This window comes from Podarcis melisellensis (genome assembly GCF_964234715.1).
Source record: "Podarcis melisellensis genome assembly, chromosome: 14".
Classification (NCBI taxonomy): Eukaryota; Metazoa; Chordata; class Lepidosauria; order Squamata; family Lacertidae; genus Podarcis; species Podarcis melisellensis.
Window position 1 is genome coordinate 37,970,863 of NC_138546.1, and position 18,108 is coordinate 37,988,970.

The 18,108-nt window shown below is 44.1% G+C and overlaps 1 protein-coding gene and 1 long non-coding RNA gene across 2 annotated transcripts in view; both read left to right on the forward strand.

Annotated features, from left to right (window-relative positions):
- LOC309356934 overlaps positions 1 to 18,108 on the forward strand; it is a 177,115-nt gene that overhangs the window by 140,174 nt on the left and 18,833 nt on the right. The window lies entirely within an intron of this gene.
- The window catches only part of HOMER2 (homer scaffold protein 2), an 81,231-nt gene that overhangs the window by 50,258 nt on the left and 12,865 nt on the right, over positions 1 to 18,108 (forward strand). The window contains exons 3-6 of the mRNA XM_081888710.1: positions 3,613 to 3,744; positions 12,721 to 12,813; positions 13,916 to 14,055; positions 17,878 to 18,034. Of these exons, the coding sequence (XP_081744836.1) occupies positions 3,613 to 3,744; positions 12,721 to 12,813; positions 13,916 to 14,055; positions 17,878 to 18,034 (522 nt within the window). The remainder of the gene's footprint in view (positions 1 to 3,612; positions 3,745 to 12,720; positions 12,814 to 13,915; positions 14,056 to 17,877; positions 18,035 to 18,108) is intronic.

Consider the following 18,108-nt stretch of genomic DNA (forward strand, 5'->3'; position numbering starts at 1 on the left):
AGAGTTCCCTGAGCACTAATGTAATCTGTGATGAAACTGGAGAACAGGAGAAGGAAGTGTAAATCTAATAAGCACCGTGCAGAATAATGACCTCATTTATCAAACGTATTAAGCCCCTGAGTGGGTGTGATAAAGGGATTCTACTTTACTGTCATTTGCAGTCTGGATTTGCAAATGACTGGATCCTCCTGGAATGCCAACCTACCCCGCTAGTTGCTGTCAAAGAAATCTATTGGTACCCTCTGTCGGCCATGAATAAAAATATTAATCTGCATATCCATTTTGATAGCCAATATGTATGGTCCACAGTTGGCCAATGCTTGTTATTTGGACTAACCAAAAGGAAGTAAAGCAGTGAGAGGTCTTTACCAGTCTGGATATTAAGCAAAAACAGGGTAGAGTCTGGGCTTGGTGTTGAAGCCACCAAGTCTGCATTTAGTCACTGTCTAATGTTGGAGTGTAGGAGGTTGTTGCAGTCTTAATTAGATTAGGCTGCATGAGGTTTCAGAACAATGGGTAATCTCTCCCTCATCCCTCATATAAAATCTAGCAGTTGTCTGGCTTCATCTCACACACTGCTTCAGCTTTTCATAGGTAGAGATACCTGGTTTTAAAAATGCATTGTTTTAAAGTAATCCTAGGGTGGCTCTGTGGGTTAAACCACAGAGCCAAGGACTTGCCGATCAGAAGGTCGGCGGTTTGAATCCCCGCGACGAGGTGAGCTCCCGTTGCTCGGTCCCTGCTCCTGCCAACGTAGCAGTTCAAAAGCATTTCAAAGTGCAAGTAGATAAATAGGTATTGCTCTGGCGGGAAGGTAAACGGCGTTTCCGTGTGCTGCTCTGGTTCGCCAGAAGTGGCTTCATCATGGTGGCCACATGACCCGGAAGCTGTATGCCGGCTCCCTTGGCCAATAAAGCGAGATGAGCGCTGCAACCCCAGAGTCGGCCATGACTGGACCTAATGATCAGGGGTCCCTTTACCTTTACCTTTAAGGCAAAAAAAAAAAAAAAGAGGAGTCGCAATTGTTCATCCTTTCTGCAAAGCAAAGGACAAGAAGCTGGTGTTGAAACAGCAGAGAAGTGATGTCGTCAGGTTAAACAACTAGCAGTCCCTGGATTCATGGGGCATTTCAGGGGTTGGCAAACCAGCAAAGCGAACAGTGATGAATCTTGCCTCCAATGACAACGAACAAGTTGGGATCAGAAAAAGTATTGCTATGACAAGATTTATAACACAAATATAATGGTAAAGAACCAAACAATTTAAATATAAAAAACCCAACACATGTCAACCAAAAGGACTTCTTCAGTGTTCACTGAAGTTAGGGCTGCCATATGTCCGGAAAATCCCAGACATAGCCAGGATTTGGCCTTCAGAAACAGTGTCCCAGACTGAAATTGCTTAATGTCCAGGAAAATCTGGATATATGGTAACCCATGTCAGAAGTTTGGATTTTGATGGATTTCCTTAAAAATAAGGGCAGCGTAGTAGATTTTAAAGATATTTCAGCTGCCATTTTCCCTGATCAGAAGATAAGCTCTATTTTAATTGCATGAAAGACTTGCAAATTCTGGGTCCGATGGTGATGTGGCCCCATATTCCTAGATTTGATGAACTTTTTTACATGTCAAAAAGCCTTGTTGGGTGGGTGTGCTAAGCGCTCTGTGTTTTGCAGGCATTCCTGGACTAATTTAGCTCTTTTCCTCTCCCATCAATGTTCTCTTGCTATGTCTCATTTTTTGCAACAAGAATGGAGCTCCTTTGTTCCGCATATGATTGGCAGGACTGCGTCTTCCTCCATTCAGGTTCAAGCTGGGTCCCCAGTAGTTTGCCTTAATTGCCGCTTAGCGTGAATCACAGAGACTTATCAGTGTCTGCTTCCTGTGCAATATATTCCTCTTTTAAATCCCGGCTGCTGCAAAAGGAAACTATTTCAAATGTGCTTCTTAACAAACGTGAACTGGCGTGCATCCCAGGTCTTCTCCATCTTTGCCTGTAGGAGAAGGAGAGAGTATAATATCTTCCTTTCCTGTCCACCTGCCTCCCTGCCTGCCTGGCCCAACTGCTGCATTGGTCTCTTCCCTTCTCAATAGCGCCGGATCCAGCCTTTGCTGAGGTTGATTGTGTTTGCCAGTGCTCCCCCACTTCCCAAGTGTGCTTACATAGCAGTGTCACTCTTGGGCAGCCTACATCAGTACCTCAGAGCAGTCTCTCTCTGGCCATTGTAAGGATTTTTTAAAGTGATGGCTGGTGGCAGTGGGCTTTGCTGGGAAGTGTGAGCCCAGGCAACTGCCGAAAGATATTGAGTCCCTTCCCTCCATCAGTGGCCTGCCACTCAGCAAGAGAGGAAAACAAAGTGAGGGCCCTTCCACTGGCTTCATTTGGCCCACCTGTGTTTAATGTTTCTGTTGTGCCCACCTTGGGTACCACCCCGCGTTCTTTTCTCACCACTGGACAGGTGAGTTTTAATGCTGTGAAACAGGGGAATCCAGTGCAGCAAGTACTCTAGCAGAAACTCACTGCAGAACAAATTGCAACCTCTGCTACCAGCAACCTGCTCTTGCATTCTCTTGCAGTGGCGTAGCGTGGGGGGTGCAGGGGTGCCCGGCCGTACCGGGCGCAACTCCTGGGGGCTAGGGTTAGGGGGCGCAAATCCATGGGTTAGGGGGCGCAAATCCATGGGTTAGGGGGCGCAAATCCACGGGTTAGGGGGCGCAAATTACTTGCCTTGCCCCGGGTGCTGACAACCCACACTACGCCTCTGTTCTCTTGCACAACCATGCCAGCAGAACAAGTACTGTATATCACAAAGCAACTTTAACTTAGCGCTACGTTGGATGCAAGCCTTTGACCTGTTTTTCCTTTTGAAAAGAGAAAATGTTGTTGGAATGTAGCACCTAAGAGCTTAAATGTCACCTCTACCATGAACTTACTTTGCGGCTTTAGGCGAATCACACGGCTCACAGCCTCAGTCCCCGACCCCAACCTGCAACATGAGGAATAGTAACGACTTAATGTATGGGGTTTTATGTAGGGGTTACAACTAGATAGTGTCAGAGCCACCAGACTCTTGAGTTGTTGTTTTTTTAAATAAGTTGTCTCCTTTGTAGACTGAAAGTTATGAAGTGCCCTAGCCCTGACTACTGTTACGGCTGTCATAACACCATCTTAATTAAGGCGCCGGTATTAAGTCCAGTTCTTGCTCTTCTGGTCTGAACTTGCTGTTAAAGCAACCTTTTGACTGTTTGGAAGATTTTGACTTGTAGGTTCACTGAACTCAGGAGTGGAAGAGCAATCCTCTGCAGTTGAATTCCATTTTCAAATCTAGCAATGGATATGAATATCTCTTATCTGTTCTTTTTTTTTAATGATTGATGCAAGACAATAAACGAAAGGAGAAACATAAATATATACAAGTCAAATCAGTATGGTATGCAGCTGAAGCCCATGTACCAATATGCTTATTGTTGTTATTCATTGGAATATTTCTTTTGCACAGCAAGCTTTTTGGCAAGTTGCTGTTTCTCCTATAATATGTAATCCTGATATTCTTTTCTGAATTGTGTACCTCTTTTTGTTTTGTGTTTCCATCCCCCCCCCTTCTCTCTCCAGGTGATTATAAATAGCACAATCACACCTAATATGACCTTCACAAAAACATCACAGAAGTTTGGCCAGTGGGCTGATAGCCGAGCAAACACTGTGTTTGGCCTGGGGTTTTCTTCTGAACAGCAGCTAACAAAGGTAACTGGAATTTGAATTACTTTTTCACTTGTTGTTGCTTTTGTAAAATCTCCTGCAATCTCAATGAATTAAAAGGAGGAACATATAGATCTTGTGGTAGTCTCCCTCTCCGTGTTTGTGTGTGTGTGTGTGTGTGTGTGTGAGAGAGAGAGAGAGAGAGAGAGAGAGAGAGAGAGAAACTGGATTTCTTCCACTTTGTCTTAATTAATAGCAACTTGGCTCTTTGCAAGTGATTAATCTCCTGTAATCAATGAGTGGGCCATAGTTTGTGGGAGGTGTTAACGTTCAAGCTAGAAATTTTCTGAGTGTGTTTGATCATATGGTTTTCTACGCCTAGTTTTCTGTGCCTGCCTTGAAGCCAAACTAGGTGTTAGGCTAAATGCAAAGGCATTGCTCAACAGAACAGCTGTGTGTTCTGCTCTTCGCTTCAACACGACATCCCATCTAAGAACGTAAGAACAGTCTGCTGGATCTAGCCTTTGGCAGTGGAGGTACAGTGTTGCTCATACAGCCATTAATACTGCAGCTGCACTGTACATTTAAAGCAGTATCATACTACTTTAACAGCCATGGCTTGCTCCAAAGTATCCTGGAAAGTATAGTTTCTTTAGGGATGCTGAGATTTCCCCTTAAAAAGGTAAAGGTACCCCTGCCCGTACGGGCCAGCCTTGACAGACTCTAGGGTTGTGCACTCATCTCACTCTAGAGGCCGGAAGCCAGTGCTGTCTGCAGACACTTCTGGGTCACGTGGCCAGCGTGACAAGCTGCATCTGGCGAGCCAGCGCAGCACACGGAAACGCCGTTTACCTTCCCGCTGGTAAGCGGTCCCTATTTATCTAATTGCACCCGGGGGTGCTTTAGAACTGCTAGGTTGGCAGGCGCTGGGACCGAACGACGGGAGCGCACCCCGCCGCGGGGATTCGAACCGCCAACCATGCAATCGGTAAGTCCTAGGCGCTGAGGTTTTACCCACAGCACCACCCGCGTCCCCCTTACAGATCTACAATGCCCAGAATGGTTTTACAATCTTCCCAGATAACGCTGGAAACTGTAGCTCTGGGAGGCAGAAAAGGGTTCTCCTAACAACCATAAATGCCTTTAACAAACTACACTTCCCAGGAGTTTTTTGGGGGGAGCCATAGCTGTTTATGATGCTGCTTTAAATGTATGGTGCAGATGGGGCTGTGTTCTTGATACAATAATAGTGCAGTAGTTGTGGGTTAAGGGGTCTCGTAACAACTCACAGCACACCTTACAAACTACACTTCCAGGATACTTTGGAGAAAGCCATGACGGTCAAAAGTTTTCAGATACTGCTTTAAATGTATAACGCAGATGGAGCCTAGGTGCCGGTAGATCCAGGCGAATTGGATGTCGTAGGAATGATTTATTACTTTGGGAGTCTTCCTATTAGAGACCCTTTTCAACTAGCAGTAGTAGCTTGGTGATGAATAGCCCAATGGTGTACACAATGTGCACTCTATTTGTTGAGCTGGTGCTCTTGTCAAAGAATCAGAATAATTTTCCCAGGCTAGAAATGAGTCACTTATCAGGACAGATAGTTGACATTTTAAAAAAAGAACTACTCACCATTAGTGTCTCCGGATCGTATTAGTTCACTAAACGTGATGCCCTTGAACATTCCACAACTTCCTCATTAATCTTGTTCTCCATAGCCTTGAAGGCTATAGGCCATGAGATGTTCGATTAGAGGCCATGTTAACAGAAGTCCCAGCTGCTGCCTCAAACAGCGAAAAGTGGTGGCTGTGTTTGTCAGCCGGGTGAAAACATGGTCAGACTCCTCATACTTCTGGACTTTTTCGGGAGGAATAGCCACAGTCCTTTTTTTGTGACAAATATGCATTGGGACAGAGTTCCAGCACTTCCTTTGTTGCTGCCTATGGCAGCCATTTTCGGCGACTGAGTATTTGATTTTTGATTTTTATTGTTATTCATGTTTTTATACTGTATTTTATGCTGCTTTTATAATTAAGTGTTTTAAAGTGTTTTAAATTTGTTGTTAGCCGCTCTGAACCCGGTTTTTGAACTAGGAAGGGCAGGGTATAAATAAACATTCATTATTATTTATTATTATTCCATAGCAGTGTCCATGTGCTGCTCACCTTTAGGGTGGACCATCTACAACAAGAGAATATATACAGGGCGGGAAAGGGGGCAATCCAGCAATGATGGCTCCACTTTGACAGGAAGCTGAGCTTCGGACTCCACTCTCCCTTTAAAGGGTCCCGGTTGCAGCCAGGCCTCTGCCCTCACTTGGTCCCTTGACCAGTCTGCAATTGGCCGAGTCCCAGCCAGTTTCCCACCAGACTGACAAGCGTCTGGATAGGGGAGACCTTGTGTCCCCTTTTGACCACGTGGGAGGACCCCACTCCATCCCCAAGACATCTGGCTTGCTGTGCCAGTCCGAAAAGGGTAATACGGTTTGAGTATACAGTGGTACCTTGGTTTACGAACTTAATCCGTTCTGGAAGTCCGTTCTTAAACCAAAGCATTCTTAAACCAAGGCGTGCTTTCCCATAGCAGCGGGGGACTCAATTTACAAATGGAACACACTCAGCAGGAAGCGGAACATGTTCTAAATCCAAGGCAAAGTTCACAGACCAAAACACCTACTTCCGGGTTTGCAGCGTTCTTAATCCAAGTTGTTCATAAACTAAGCTGTTCTTAAACCAAGGTACCACTGTATATTGCCAATCCTGGACTGGGCTGCTGTCGCTGCCAATTAGTTTCCGGGCCCTATAAAGCCTTAAATGGCTCAGGGCCGCAATACCTCAAGGACTGCTTGTCCTCTTATGAACTGGTCCGGACCCTGCAATATTATTATTATTATTATTATTATTATTATTATTATTATTATTATTATTATGCATCCACTCTGGGCAACTTCCCACAAATTAAAACATCAAACATTAAAAAACTTCTCCATACTGGACTGCCTTCAGATGTCTTCTACAACTCAGATAGTTTATTTCCTTGACATCTGATGGAAGGGTGTTCCACAGGGCGGGCGCCACTACCAAGAAGGCCCTCTGCCTGGTTCCCTGTCGCCTCACTTCTCGCAGTGAAGGAACCACCAGAAGGCCCTCGGAGCTGGATCTCAGTGTCTGGGCTGAATGATGGGGGTGGAGACACTCCTTCAGGTATATACGGCCAAAGTCGTTTAGGACTTTAAAAGTCATCACTGGAGGCAATTCTTCGTGTACCACCTCCACGAGAGGTCGAGAGGTCAGCAACACGAGAAAGGGCCTTTTTCTGCTGTATCTCCCTGCTTGTGGAATGCTCTCCTTGGCAAGGCTCTCCTGCCGCCTTTGTTTAGGCACCAGGCAAAAACAGGCTAATTAAACCATCTATGGACTTTTAATCTCTCTGTGTGGGGTTGCTGTTGTTTTTATTTGCTATTATGGTACAGTATGCATTTTTGTTTTGCTTTTTTAATATTGTAACCCACCCTGTGATATTTGGATGAACGGTGGTACAGAAAATAGATAAATACAGTTTCATTGTTGCATTATTTAGCTACTTCTGACAGATCCTCAACATAGTCTGCTACAATTGTGGACATCTTCCTAAGAATCAATGCAGTGTCCTTCAGTTTGCCACCTGTCAAAGAGAACCTTGGGGAAAATAACCATTGTTCACAGGAAACTTTGCTGCGGGTGCATGGAGCATGCTTAAAATCCGGTTCGGTCTGAAATGTAGCATTCTTTCCATCTATATTTTCAATAAGTGGTTGTTCCAGTTCTTGTGATCTGCAATAATTTTGTAACTGTCTTGAGAGCAGAGCTCTATTCCCCGCCCAAAAGCATTTGATCTAAATATTAGGCACTTAACCAAAGCTTGTGCTCAGCAGTTTTCTCCCTTTGATATTAGCAATGTAGATAAAGCAACCTTTGGGTCCCCTCACTGCACTCCTGCTTCTATAACTGAAACTAAATCTATAACTGAAACTAAATGGATCCTTTGTACTTTCCCAAGTATGTCTGCACCATTGTGGATTGTTGCTTTTTCCTTTGGGGTTCCTGGGGTGCCCTGCAGCAGAATCCTATACACGTCTATTCAAAATTGGGTCCCACTAAGTTCAGTGGGGCTTACTCCAAGGAAACTCTTTCTCCTCAAGTACCCTGAACAGTTCTGCAAGAAGGTCAATGATGAACATCCATGTGAAGAAATCCAAAAGACAAAACTGGAACCTCGAGTAAAGACTATGGGTTGGATCTACTCCTGGTTAGTTCCACTTGGTTCCCTAATGGGACCCAAGTTATGATGATTAAGTACACTGAGTTCAATGGGACTTAATTTCAACTGGCTTAGTCTGTGGAGATTCTAGCCTAATACTGCTTTCTCTGCAAGTGTGTCACAGAACCTAAAGAAGCCCAAATTGAAGACCAAGCAACTCAAGGACCTAGTTCACACTTCACAACAAACCATATTTAATGGTTTACCATGCATGCACCTGTCTCACTGCTTTGCACTAATGTGTGGGAGAAAGAAACCCTGGTCCCCGGCTTAGTGTTATGCCCAAACCAGGGATCATGGTTTATTTCATCCAAACAAACCAGAGCAAACCTTGGCTGCAGACCATGGTTTGTTTTGTTGCTGGACAGACTGGGATCCCCAGTTTGAACATAGCGCTAAGCCAGGCATAATGCTTTCATTCCTCCAGGCAGGAGTAGGGAAGAGCAAAGGTGAGAAGATCAGAGCATTGACCATAAACCATTAATTGTGGCTTATGAATGGGGCCAATGTTGTTGTTGTTTTCTACTGTATTTTAGGGCTATGTAAATTGGCAGAGTGAGAGACTAAACAGTCAGCTGTGAACCTCCCAGTCTTTTCCCAGGTTCCAAAGAATAGTCCTTTGCTCAGTTCGTTCTCTGTTCCTCTTGGACTAAGCTTACCATATGGGTACCTTGCAGCTCACACTCTTTCAATCCTCTGCATTTTCCTTTGACTGGTCCCTTTCTGAAATTCTCTGAAAGATTCCCCATGCCACCTCCATAAAAAAATAGGCACAAAGCAGAAGTCTAGAGCAAATGCATGCACAGACATAATGCACCTTCTCTGCTTCTATTAAATTATTTTGACTTGCTCAGGAGAAGTGGTCTTTTTTCTGTAATTCAATATCTATAAGGAAAGGATGCATTACAGGCTGCCTAGAACCCAGGTCCGAATCCAACATTCTGCTATGCCTCTCTGGTTCTTAGGCCACACTGTAGATTTTCAGCACTATTCTAGCACTTTATCAATCATGGGTTCCTATGAAGAATCCTGGGAACTGTAGTTTAAGTGTGCTGAGAGTTGTTAGTAGAACCCTATTCCCCTTGTAGAGCTACAGTTCCCAGAATTCTCTGGGAAGAGGTGCTCTTGTGAAACCACTCTGAAAATCGCAGCTCTGCCAGGGGAACTGGGGTTTCCTAACAACTCTCAGCACTTAACTACGGTTCCCAGGATTCTTTGCAGGAAGCCACAGCTGTTTATGTTGGTATGCTGCTTTAAATGTATATAGTAGTGCACAGCTATGGCTGTACTCCCAGCTCTGCTGATGGGAAAGCATCCATCGCCACCACTCCCAGCTATGGAGCTGTAAGGGCAGGTTGTGTGGTACGTGCAGTTCAATTCTCCCAGTACTTCCTCTCCACTCCCTGCCCCTTAGCACCTGCCATCTGAAGCAGCTGCTTATCTTGGCCTAATGATAGGGTTGGCCGTGTCAGTGTTCCGGCAAGAGTCTGAAGCTGCCCTGGAAACATATATGGCCAAAGGGGAGGGAGTCATAGCTCAGGGACAGAGCACATGCTTTTCATGCCGAAAATGCTTTGTATGTTCAGTCTCTTGTATCTCAAGCTGGTCTCCTGGCTTGAGATCCTGGAAGCGATTTTCAGTGTCAGGGCATGCGCAGAAGTGATTTCCGGTATCTGCGTGCACAGACGTGATTTCCAGTGCTGCTCAGCGAGTCCCCGCACTGTGCTGGTTTAGCATAGCGCAGAGGGGACTCACCGAGCGGGCGGCTTGGTTTGGGGGTGGCTCATGGGCCGGTAAAACCGTCTTCATGGGCCGGATCCAGCCCATGGACCACACGTTGCCGACCCCTGTCCTAGAGTAACTGTGAAATAACTTCAAAAAATAGGTAGAGTAATAACTGTAGTGATGGTGTAATAGCACCAGAAATTTGTGATAAACTTGTAAGGATGATGTGCTCTGCTGTTATCACCATTATTTATATTGCGCCACACCATACATTTAAATAGCATTCAGAGTGCATGGTTTTCCCCAAATAATCATGGGAAGTATAGCTTGTAACTATGCTGGGAATTGTAGCTCTGTGAGGGGTAAACTACAGTTCCTACAATTCTTTGGGGGAAGCCGTGACCGTTAAGGTGGTAAAATGGTATTTTAAATACATGGTGTAGATGTAACTTAAAGAGATGCCCCACAATGCACAAATAACAAACTTTTGTCAATGTGGATTGCTGTGAATTAATTAAAGCAGCAATTTCCAGATTTATATATTTTTAAACAGAGAGAAGCCCACCACTGTTGATCCCTCCAGCTAAGTCAGAAATTATTCTTCTGATTGAGCCTTAGTTTACCATTTGGGAAGAAGTAAATTACAGTAGTAATGACATGCTGGTCCATAGGAATGAGAAGGAGGATGCGGCAATAACTGTTAATTGGACTTCAGTGTCATTTATGAATGTGCCTGCATGGGATTGCAATGAAGTTCAAAGGTTTTGCAAACAGTTTTTGATATAGGCTCATCTTCTTAAAGCTGTAGCTTTCCCTGCTGGCTTTCATCATTAAATCCCACACAAAGCAAGAATCATAAAAATTTCATGCAGGCTAAATGTCAAAATCTGTGGAAGACTTATGCAAGATGGAAACCTGTGATTCTGTCTGGTTTTGCATTTTTAAAAAGCGGTGGATTCCTTATCCAGATCAGGATTCTGAGACCCTAAGCATTGCAGGGATAATATTATCTTATTTTATTTAATGAGAATTGTGCAACCTTAAGGTAAGTTGTACAATAGGACATGCATTAGTTAGGCTTGTTGGATTACTATGGGACGACAATAATGGATCTGTATTCTTGTTGCTCCCTAAACCAAGCAATAAATTTTCAACATTTAACAGCCTCACACCCATTATTTTTATGATGTCTGAGGCCAGAGGTTACTGTAAGGCTGACAGCCAAATTACATTCATGGTCAGCTGCAAGAATTTATTAAGGCTCTTTCCTCACATACACACATACCCCAAATGTGCTCTCAAATGATTATTTGTCATTACCTGTCACTCCTGCCTTCGCCTCAAACCATCACAGACATTTCTCTTTCATTAAATTGACGTTTCAAGAGCAGAACTGGGAGTGGACACCACACCCAGGGGTGGGAGCAGGAGATTCCCCTTCTATTCCCCATCTTATTTGAACCTTTAATTTTCCCCTTGTAGGATTGAATGAGCAGTGGTCTTTAGATCAGGGAAATAGCTCAGGGGGAGTATGAACCACAGCTTATCACAGCATTGTTGCATCAATCAAATGTGGACATCCCCCCTCCAACCTGTTAAGAGAAAGGGAGGGAAGGACAGTTCTAAATTAGGTTGCATTGCAGGTATGGAGAGTTTTAGAATCAGTTTTAATACAGTGTTTTTGAATTGACTGCATTTTAATGATGCAGTACATTGCTCTGAGCTCCCAGGATGGTATAGGAAACAAATAAATAGATATATAGATATATTAGGACGCGGGTGGCGATGTGGGTTAAACCACAGAGCCTAGGACTTGCCGATCAGAAGGTCAGTGGTTCGAATCCCTGCGACGGGGTGAGCTCCCATTGCTCGGTCCCTGCTCCTGTCAACCTAGCAGTTGGAAATCACGTCAAAGTGCAAGTAAATAAATAGGTACCGCTCCGGCGGGAAGGTAAACGGCGTTTCCATGCACTGCTCTGGTTTGCCAGAAGCGGCTTAGTCATGCTGGCCACATGACCCAGAAGCTGTACACCGGCTCCATCGGCCAATAAAGCGAGATGAGCGCCGCAACCCCAGAGTCGGCCATGACTGGACCTAATGGTCAGGGGTCCCTTTACCTTGCTCTGAGCTCCCAGCTAGACACAAGGATGGTATAGGAAACAAATAAATAGATATATAGATATATTATCTTGCATCCTGTGTGATTTGGCTCTAATTTTGACCTTCTATATATCAGAATTAGCCAAGTTTGCAGCTAATCTGTGGGGAAAGGAGATTTGCCAGTGTGCAGTGTTACACAACTGGAGCTCTGATTCAGGCTCTCAGCATCCAGATGTTAATTGTGTGCTTTCTGCAATCATCTCAGGGCCACATTTAAATGTTATCTTAATTATGCAGCTTGCAGCTATATATCTTTTTGCGTACCCTTTGTTGTTGCTGCTGAATATTTTCGTTCCTCCTTTTTTATATCTTAATTCATTTGTAACTGAATACCAATAACATGCAAATTAAATATATATATTAACATTCATAGGAGAGCCTGATTTTTATATTCATAAAATTCATAGGAGAGCCTGAGGTTCCCCACCAGCACCTCATTGTATAGAAACAAAACTAGAACCCCTCCACCTCAATTTCTGATTGTTTTGGATGGCCCCAGAGGAATACCTTAAAGCTCCCTTTTCTCTATGCCAGGGACGTCCAACAGGTAGATCATGATCTACTGGTGGATCATGGGGTATGTTGTAGATTTCGGTAGATCGTGGAAACCCCACCCCCATCCCAAATATATATATATATTAAATAAAAGCTCAACAACTTTGGTAGATCACTGCCAGTTATTTTATAGTGTGAGTGGATCTCAGTCTCTTGAAAGCTGGACACGCCTGCTCTATGGACCTTCATAATTCATTCAGGCTAATTTAAAATCAGTTAGAGTAAGCTGTTATTTGTGGCTGTCCTAATGTAACACTTTGCTTATGTGTTTATGTTCAGTTTGCCGAGAAATTTCAAGAGGTGAAAGAAGCTGCTAGACTGGCAAGAGACCGGTCTCAAGAAAAAACAGAGACTTCTAGCAATCATTCCCAAGTAAGTGATTTCTCTGAATGTGAAATATGGGAACGTGGTCTCGTTGATTTGAAAATGGATTTTGTGAAAGAGAAGAGCAGTTGAAAATGCTACCCAAGGTCAGCTTCAGGTGAGCGTTAGCAAAGAAATAAAGTATTTTAACAGCAGCAACAAAAAGGATTCTTGGCGATTGCTTTTGGTGGATCTGCATACTTGCTTGAGACCTAATGGCCCAGGCTGATGGCAGATGCCACATACAATGGATGAGCTGAGGAAGCTGTTCCTGGACTTGACGACTTCTGACCTTAGGTAAAGGGAGTCACACGTTTGGCACGCTATCCCTAAAAAAGGCATCTCCAGAACTCCCTTCATTTGCACTCATAGCAGGGAGAATTCAGAGGTGAGGATCTTTTTTTTCTGTTTTGCAAGAATGTCAAGGTCTCCAAGCAGGAGCCAGTCACAAAATGGTGAAGCCAGTTTTACCTGCACGCTGGAATGCATACAAATCTACCTGTAAGTTTCCAGGCATCAGTGCTTCTAACACAACCCTCTCAAACTGGCCCACATTGCTGAATGAAGACATATGTCAGCCAATTAGTACTCTCATTTGACAAGCAAGGGACACTGATATTAAGAGAGAAGCAATTAACACAAGACCAGCCATGATAGATTTTTTTTTTTACTTCAATTTTTACTTGAACTTGTTAAAGCATTGGTAGGCAGAGACATTTTGAAATCTACTGCAAATCACTTAGAAATCTACCAGTAGATCCAAATCTACCTTCGGCCTGCCCCTGAAATAGAAATTTTTGCATCTTAAGGAGAAGAGTTTGGGCCTAGCCATCTCCCAGCCTAGCTTGAAAATCTTTGCGCACGGGGAATTTTCCAATAGCATTCAAAGCTGAGATGATACAGTCCAGGAACAATTTTGCCAAGTGATCCGATTGCGTTGACCCGCCCTCTGAAATACAATGACTATCCTTTCTTGCAGAAGGTGTTCCCTTTAGGTCGCTTGGAAGATGGTGGGGGCGCCCGCGGGGGTTCTGCGCCATCTTGTAGCACGTTGAGAAGCAGCAGGCCTTTATCGTAACAATTTTTTTGGTTTGCGGAATGCCTTGTGCAGGAATCAGGCCGCGAAACTCCGTGTTCTACTCGGGCGTCCAGCGTCAATGGAACGGACGATGAGAAGGCATCACATGGTGGTCCCTCAGATGCACAACTGAAAACAGAGAATGACAAACTGAAACTTGCCTTAGCCCAGAGGTGAAGCTGCTTTCATGACTTACATTATTGTTGGCTATTTGTTGGTCACTGCGTTCCCAGGCCAAAAGAAGTGCCCATGCTTTTTAGTGGGAGAGTACCGTATTTTTCGCTCTATAAGACACACCAGACCGCAAGACACACCTAGTTTTTGGAGGAGGAAAACAAGAAAAAAAATATTCTGAATCTCAGAAGCCAGAACAGCAAGAGGGATCGCTGCGCAGTGAAAGCAGCAATCCCTCTTGCTGTTCTGGCTTCTGTGATAGCTGCGCAGCCTGCATTCGCTCCATAAGACACACATACATTTCCCCTTACTTTTTAGGAGGGAGAAAGTGAGTCCTATAGAGCAAAAAATACGGTACTTCTTTTGTACTAACGGTGGGGGCTGGGCTATTAGGGTGGATGAAGCACTGCCCAAACAACCTCAGTCTGCCCTCAGCCAGTCACTGCCTACTTACAAACAGTCAGGGAAGTGGCTGCGCTCTGGCTCCCGCTACTGTTGGTCCTCCCTGCTTTCCATCCTGTCTGTCCCAATTAGCACCAATGGCCACTTCTTAGGGCAGATCCACACCACATTTAAAGCACAACACCCCCCCCCCGAATCATGGGGACTGTAGTTTCCCCTCACAGAACTACAATTCCCAACACCCTCAACGACACAGAGTTCCCAAGTTTCTTTGTGGGAAGTCATTTGCTTTAAATGCGTGGTTAAATAGCAAGCAGGAGTTGAGAGCTAACTTTATCCTATGGGAGTTGGGGGCTCTGATTTGACTTTGAAACTCCCTGCTGAGATAACTCATCTAGTTTTCTTGTTGATATTCTCCTGCCAGAAGGCAAAAATCCTCTTTATTTAAACAGGTGTTTGGCCTACCGAGCTGATTGTTTTTTCCTGCTTCGCTGTGTTTTAATCCATTTTTAATTAAATTATGTTTTTAACAGGCTGCTCTTTTAAATCTTGCTTTTTTATATGGTTTTTATTATGATATTGCCTATTTCTTAAATGGATTGGTCTGTTCTGGACACCAGTAACTGTGACGTGTTATAAACTTAGCTCTGCAATTCACATAATACAAGCATGTCTTACAAACATGTTGGGATAAAGTCATGCCACATTATTACTGCGGTAGCAGCACTGTGTTAATCAGGGTAAGTGTAATCAGGGTAAGTGTCCAAGCCCTCTAAGCATAGCAGTTACCCAAGGTATAAACCTGACAGGGAGTGTTTTTTGGAGGAACCATATAAAAAACCAAATTCACAGTAAAGTGAAGCTTAGGGTGATGCACAGTTAGAACTAGTAACTTCTTAAACCTACTACCACCCTCTTGTTTTTCAAATTGTCAGCTGAAAAATAAAATAAAATCCCACCACCATCCCAACTGTCAGTTATCCCACTTTCCCTCCAAGGAGCTTGAGGTGACACATGAGGTTGTCTTCCTCTCAGTTTCATCCTCACAGCAACCCCATGAAATGGGTTAGGCTGAGAGACTATGACAGGCCCAAGGTCAACCATAGAGCTTTTTGGCTGTATGGAGCTTTGAACCCTGGTCTCCCAGGTCCCAGCCCAATCCCCTAATCACTACACCACACTGGCTCACATCATCATCATCATCATTATTATTATTATTATTATTATTATTATTATTATTATTATTTATTTCTTCCCCAGCCACTCTGGGTGGCGTCCAACAAAATATTAAAATACAGTAGTCTGTCAAACATTAAAAGCTTCCCTAAACAGGGCTGCCTTCAGATGTCTTCTAATGCCTCGCAAGACGGAAAACCCGCTAGACGAAAGGGTTTTCCGTTTTGGAGGTGCTTCGCAAAATGAATTTCCTATGGGCTTGCTTCGCAAGACGAAAATGTCTTGTGAGTTCCTGTGGGGGTTTTTCTCTCCCCCCCCTTTTCCCCAAGCCGCTAAGCCGCTTAACAGCTGATCCGCTAAGCCGCTTATCAGCTGATCCGCTAAGCCGCTTATCAGCTGATCCGCTAAGCCGCTCATCAGCTGATCCGCTAAGCCGCTTATCAGCTGATCCACTAAGCCCACTAAGCTGCTAATAGCACTAATCCGCTAAGCCGCTAATGGGCTTGCTTCACAAGACGAAAAAACCGCAAGACAAAGAGACTCGCGGAACGGATTCTTTTCGTCTTGCGAGGCACCACTGTAGTTGTTTTTCTCTTTGATATCTGGTGGGAGGGCTTTCCACAGGACGGGTGCCACTACTAAGAAGGCCCTCTGCCTGGTTCTCTGTAACTTGGCTTCTCGCAGTGAGGGAACCACCAGAAGGCCTTCGGCGCTGGACCTCAGTGTCCGGGCAGAACGATGGCAGTGGAGACGCTCCTTCAGCTATACTGGGCCGAGGCCGTTTAGGGCTTTAAAGGTCAGTACCAACACTTTGAATTGTGCCTGGAAACGTACTGGGAGTCAATGTAGGTCTTTCAGGACCGGTGTTATGTTGTCTCAGCGGCCGCTTCCAGCCCATGCTCCTTTCAACTCCATGCTCTGACTTAAGCATTCCCTACAGTGGTGTGCAGTGTTGTTGAGCTCCAGTTCCCACAATCCCTGGCCACTGCCCATCCTTGCTGAGACTGATGCGAGTTGGGAGCTGGGAACATCTGGAGGTTCCCCATGTGGCAATCTCCTCCCCTGCCCTTTTAAACACAGGCCCACCCAAACATGGGCAAACTTGTTGGAAGCCAAAATCAAATAAGTAGGAGGTCTATTGTGATCCACCAATACTAGAGCAATACAAATAGTGCTCTGTGCATGAGAGAGAGACAGAGAGAAGCTTTAGGGTCACTTTGTGTGCCTTGTTTTGTTTCGCTAAGAGGCTTTATACCTTTATGCTGTTTAAAGAGGATCAGAGAAGTTTCGCCACGCCACATGTATTTGTCCTGCTTGAAGGATTTAAAACAATACTGATACTGTTCTTGGACACTGTTACGCCCTCAGATGTATTTATGATATTGACGAGAGAGGTGTTTAACAGTCAGCCTTCCATGAGAGAGATTTTCTAGTATTAAGAACAAAAGACTTCCATGAGAGAGATTTTCTAGCATTAAGAACAAAAGAAGAGCATAGGGCCATTTACTCTAGCACCCTGCCGCCACAAAGTAGGTGTGCAAAGTGTGACCATTCCAGTAAATTGCCCGGGTGAAAGCAGCCAAAATGGTACGTGTTTTCTCTTTAGGAAACTCCCTGGTTCCACGACTGCCCAAAATAAATGTTGCAAGGGTTTGAGTAATCAAGTTACATTTGCAGTTTGGGAATATGCTTGGAAGGCTGGATATAGCAAATGGCTATAAACTTATAAGGTGAGAGTGGGAACTGAGAAAATATGGATATTTCATAATGACAGAGCTTACGAGTTATATAAGGGTGCAAGAAGGGAGCCAAAGAAATTAGGTTTTTTGCACAACTGGAATAGGTTTGTAGAAGATTAGCATAATAAGGCACAAAATTCATGAGGTAAAAAGTTTTTTTATTTGACCTGCTGTAACAATAAATATGAATATGAGTAATATTAACCAAATACGAAGGTATTATACAATGAACAGAGTTGTTGTATTGTAGTAAACTTGAATGATTTTGTGTGTGTGTGTGTGAGAGAGAGAGGGGGGGCTGGAATATGTGTGTGTGATTAATCTTAAAAAATGCTAAATCCATCCCTGTTAATCAGGATTATGTATATTTCAAACTACTTCCCCCTCCCAGTTCTGAGGTATTTTATATCCTGCATAATGAGTGCCTCTTATCTGGTCTATAGAAAAAACTATAGAGAAATCTCCAATGTTTGTGTGATTCTCCACCCCACCTCTTTCTTTTAGCTCCTCCAATGTAAAGAAATGGGAAACGGAACTGCACAGTCTTAGGGAGAGCAATGCCAGACTGACTTCTGCACTCCAAGAATCTGCAGCCAGCATAGAACACTGGAAGAAACAGTTTTCCATTTGCAAAGATGAGAATGATCAACTTAGGAGCAAGGTATTGGATGCTTTACTAATTTTATTAGTCAGAAAACATGCCAGTGTGCTGTAACGATTAGATGAGGGGTGAGG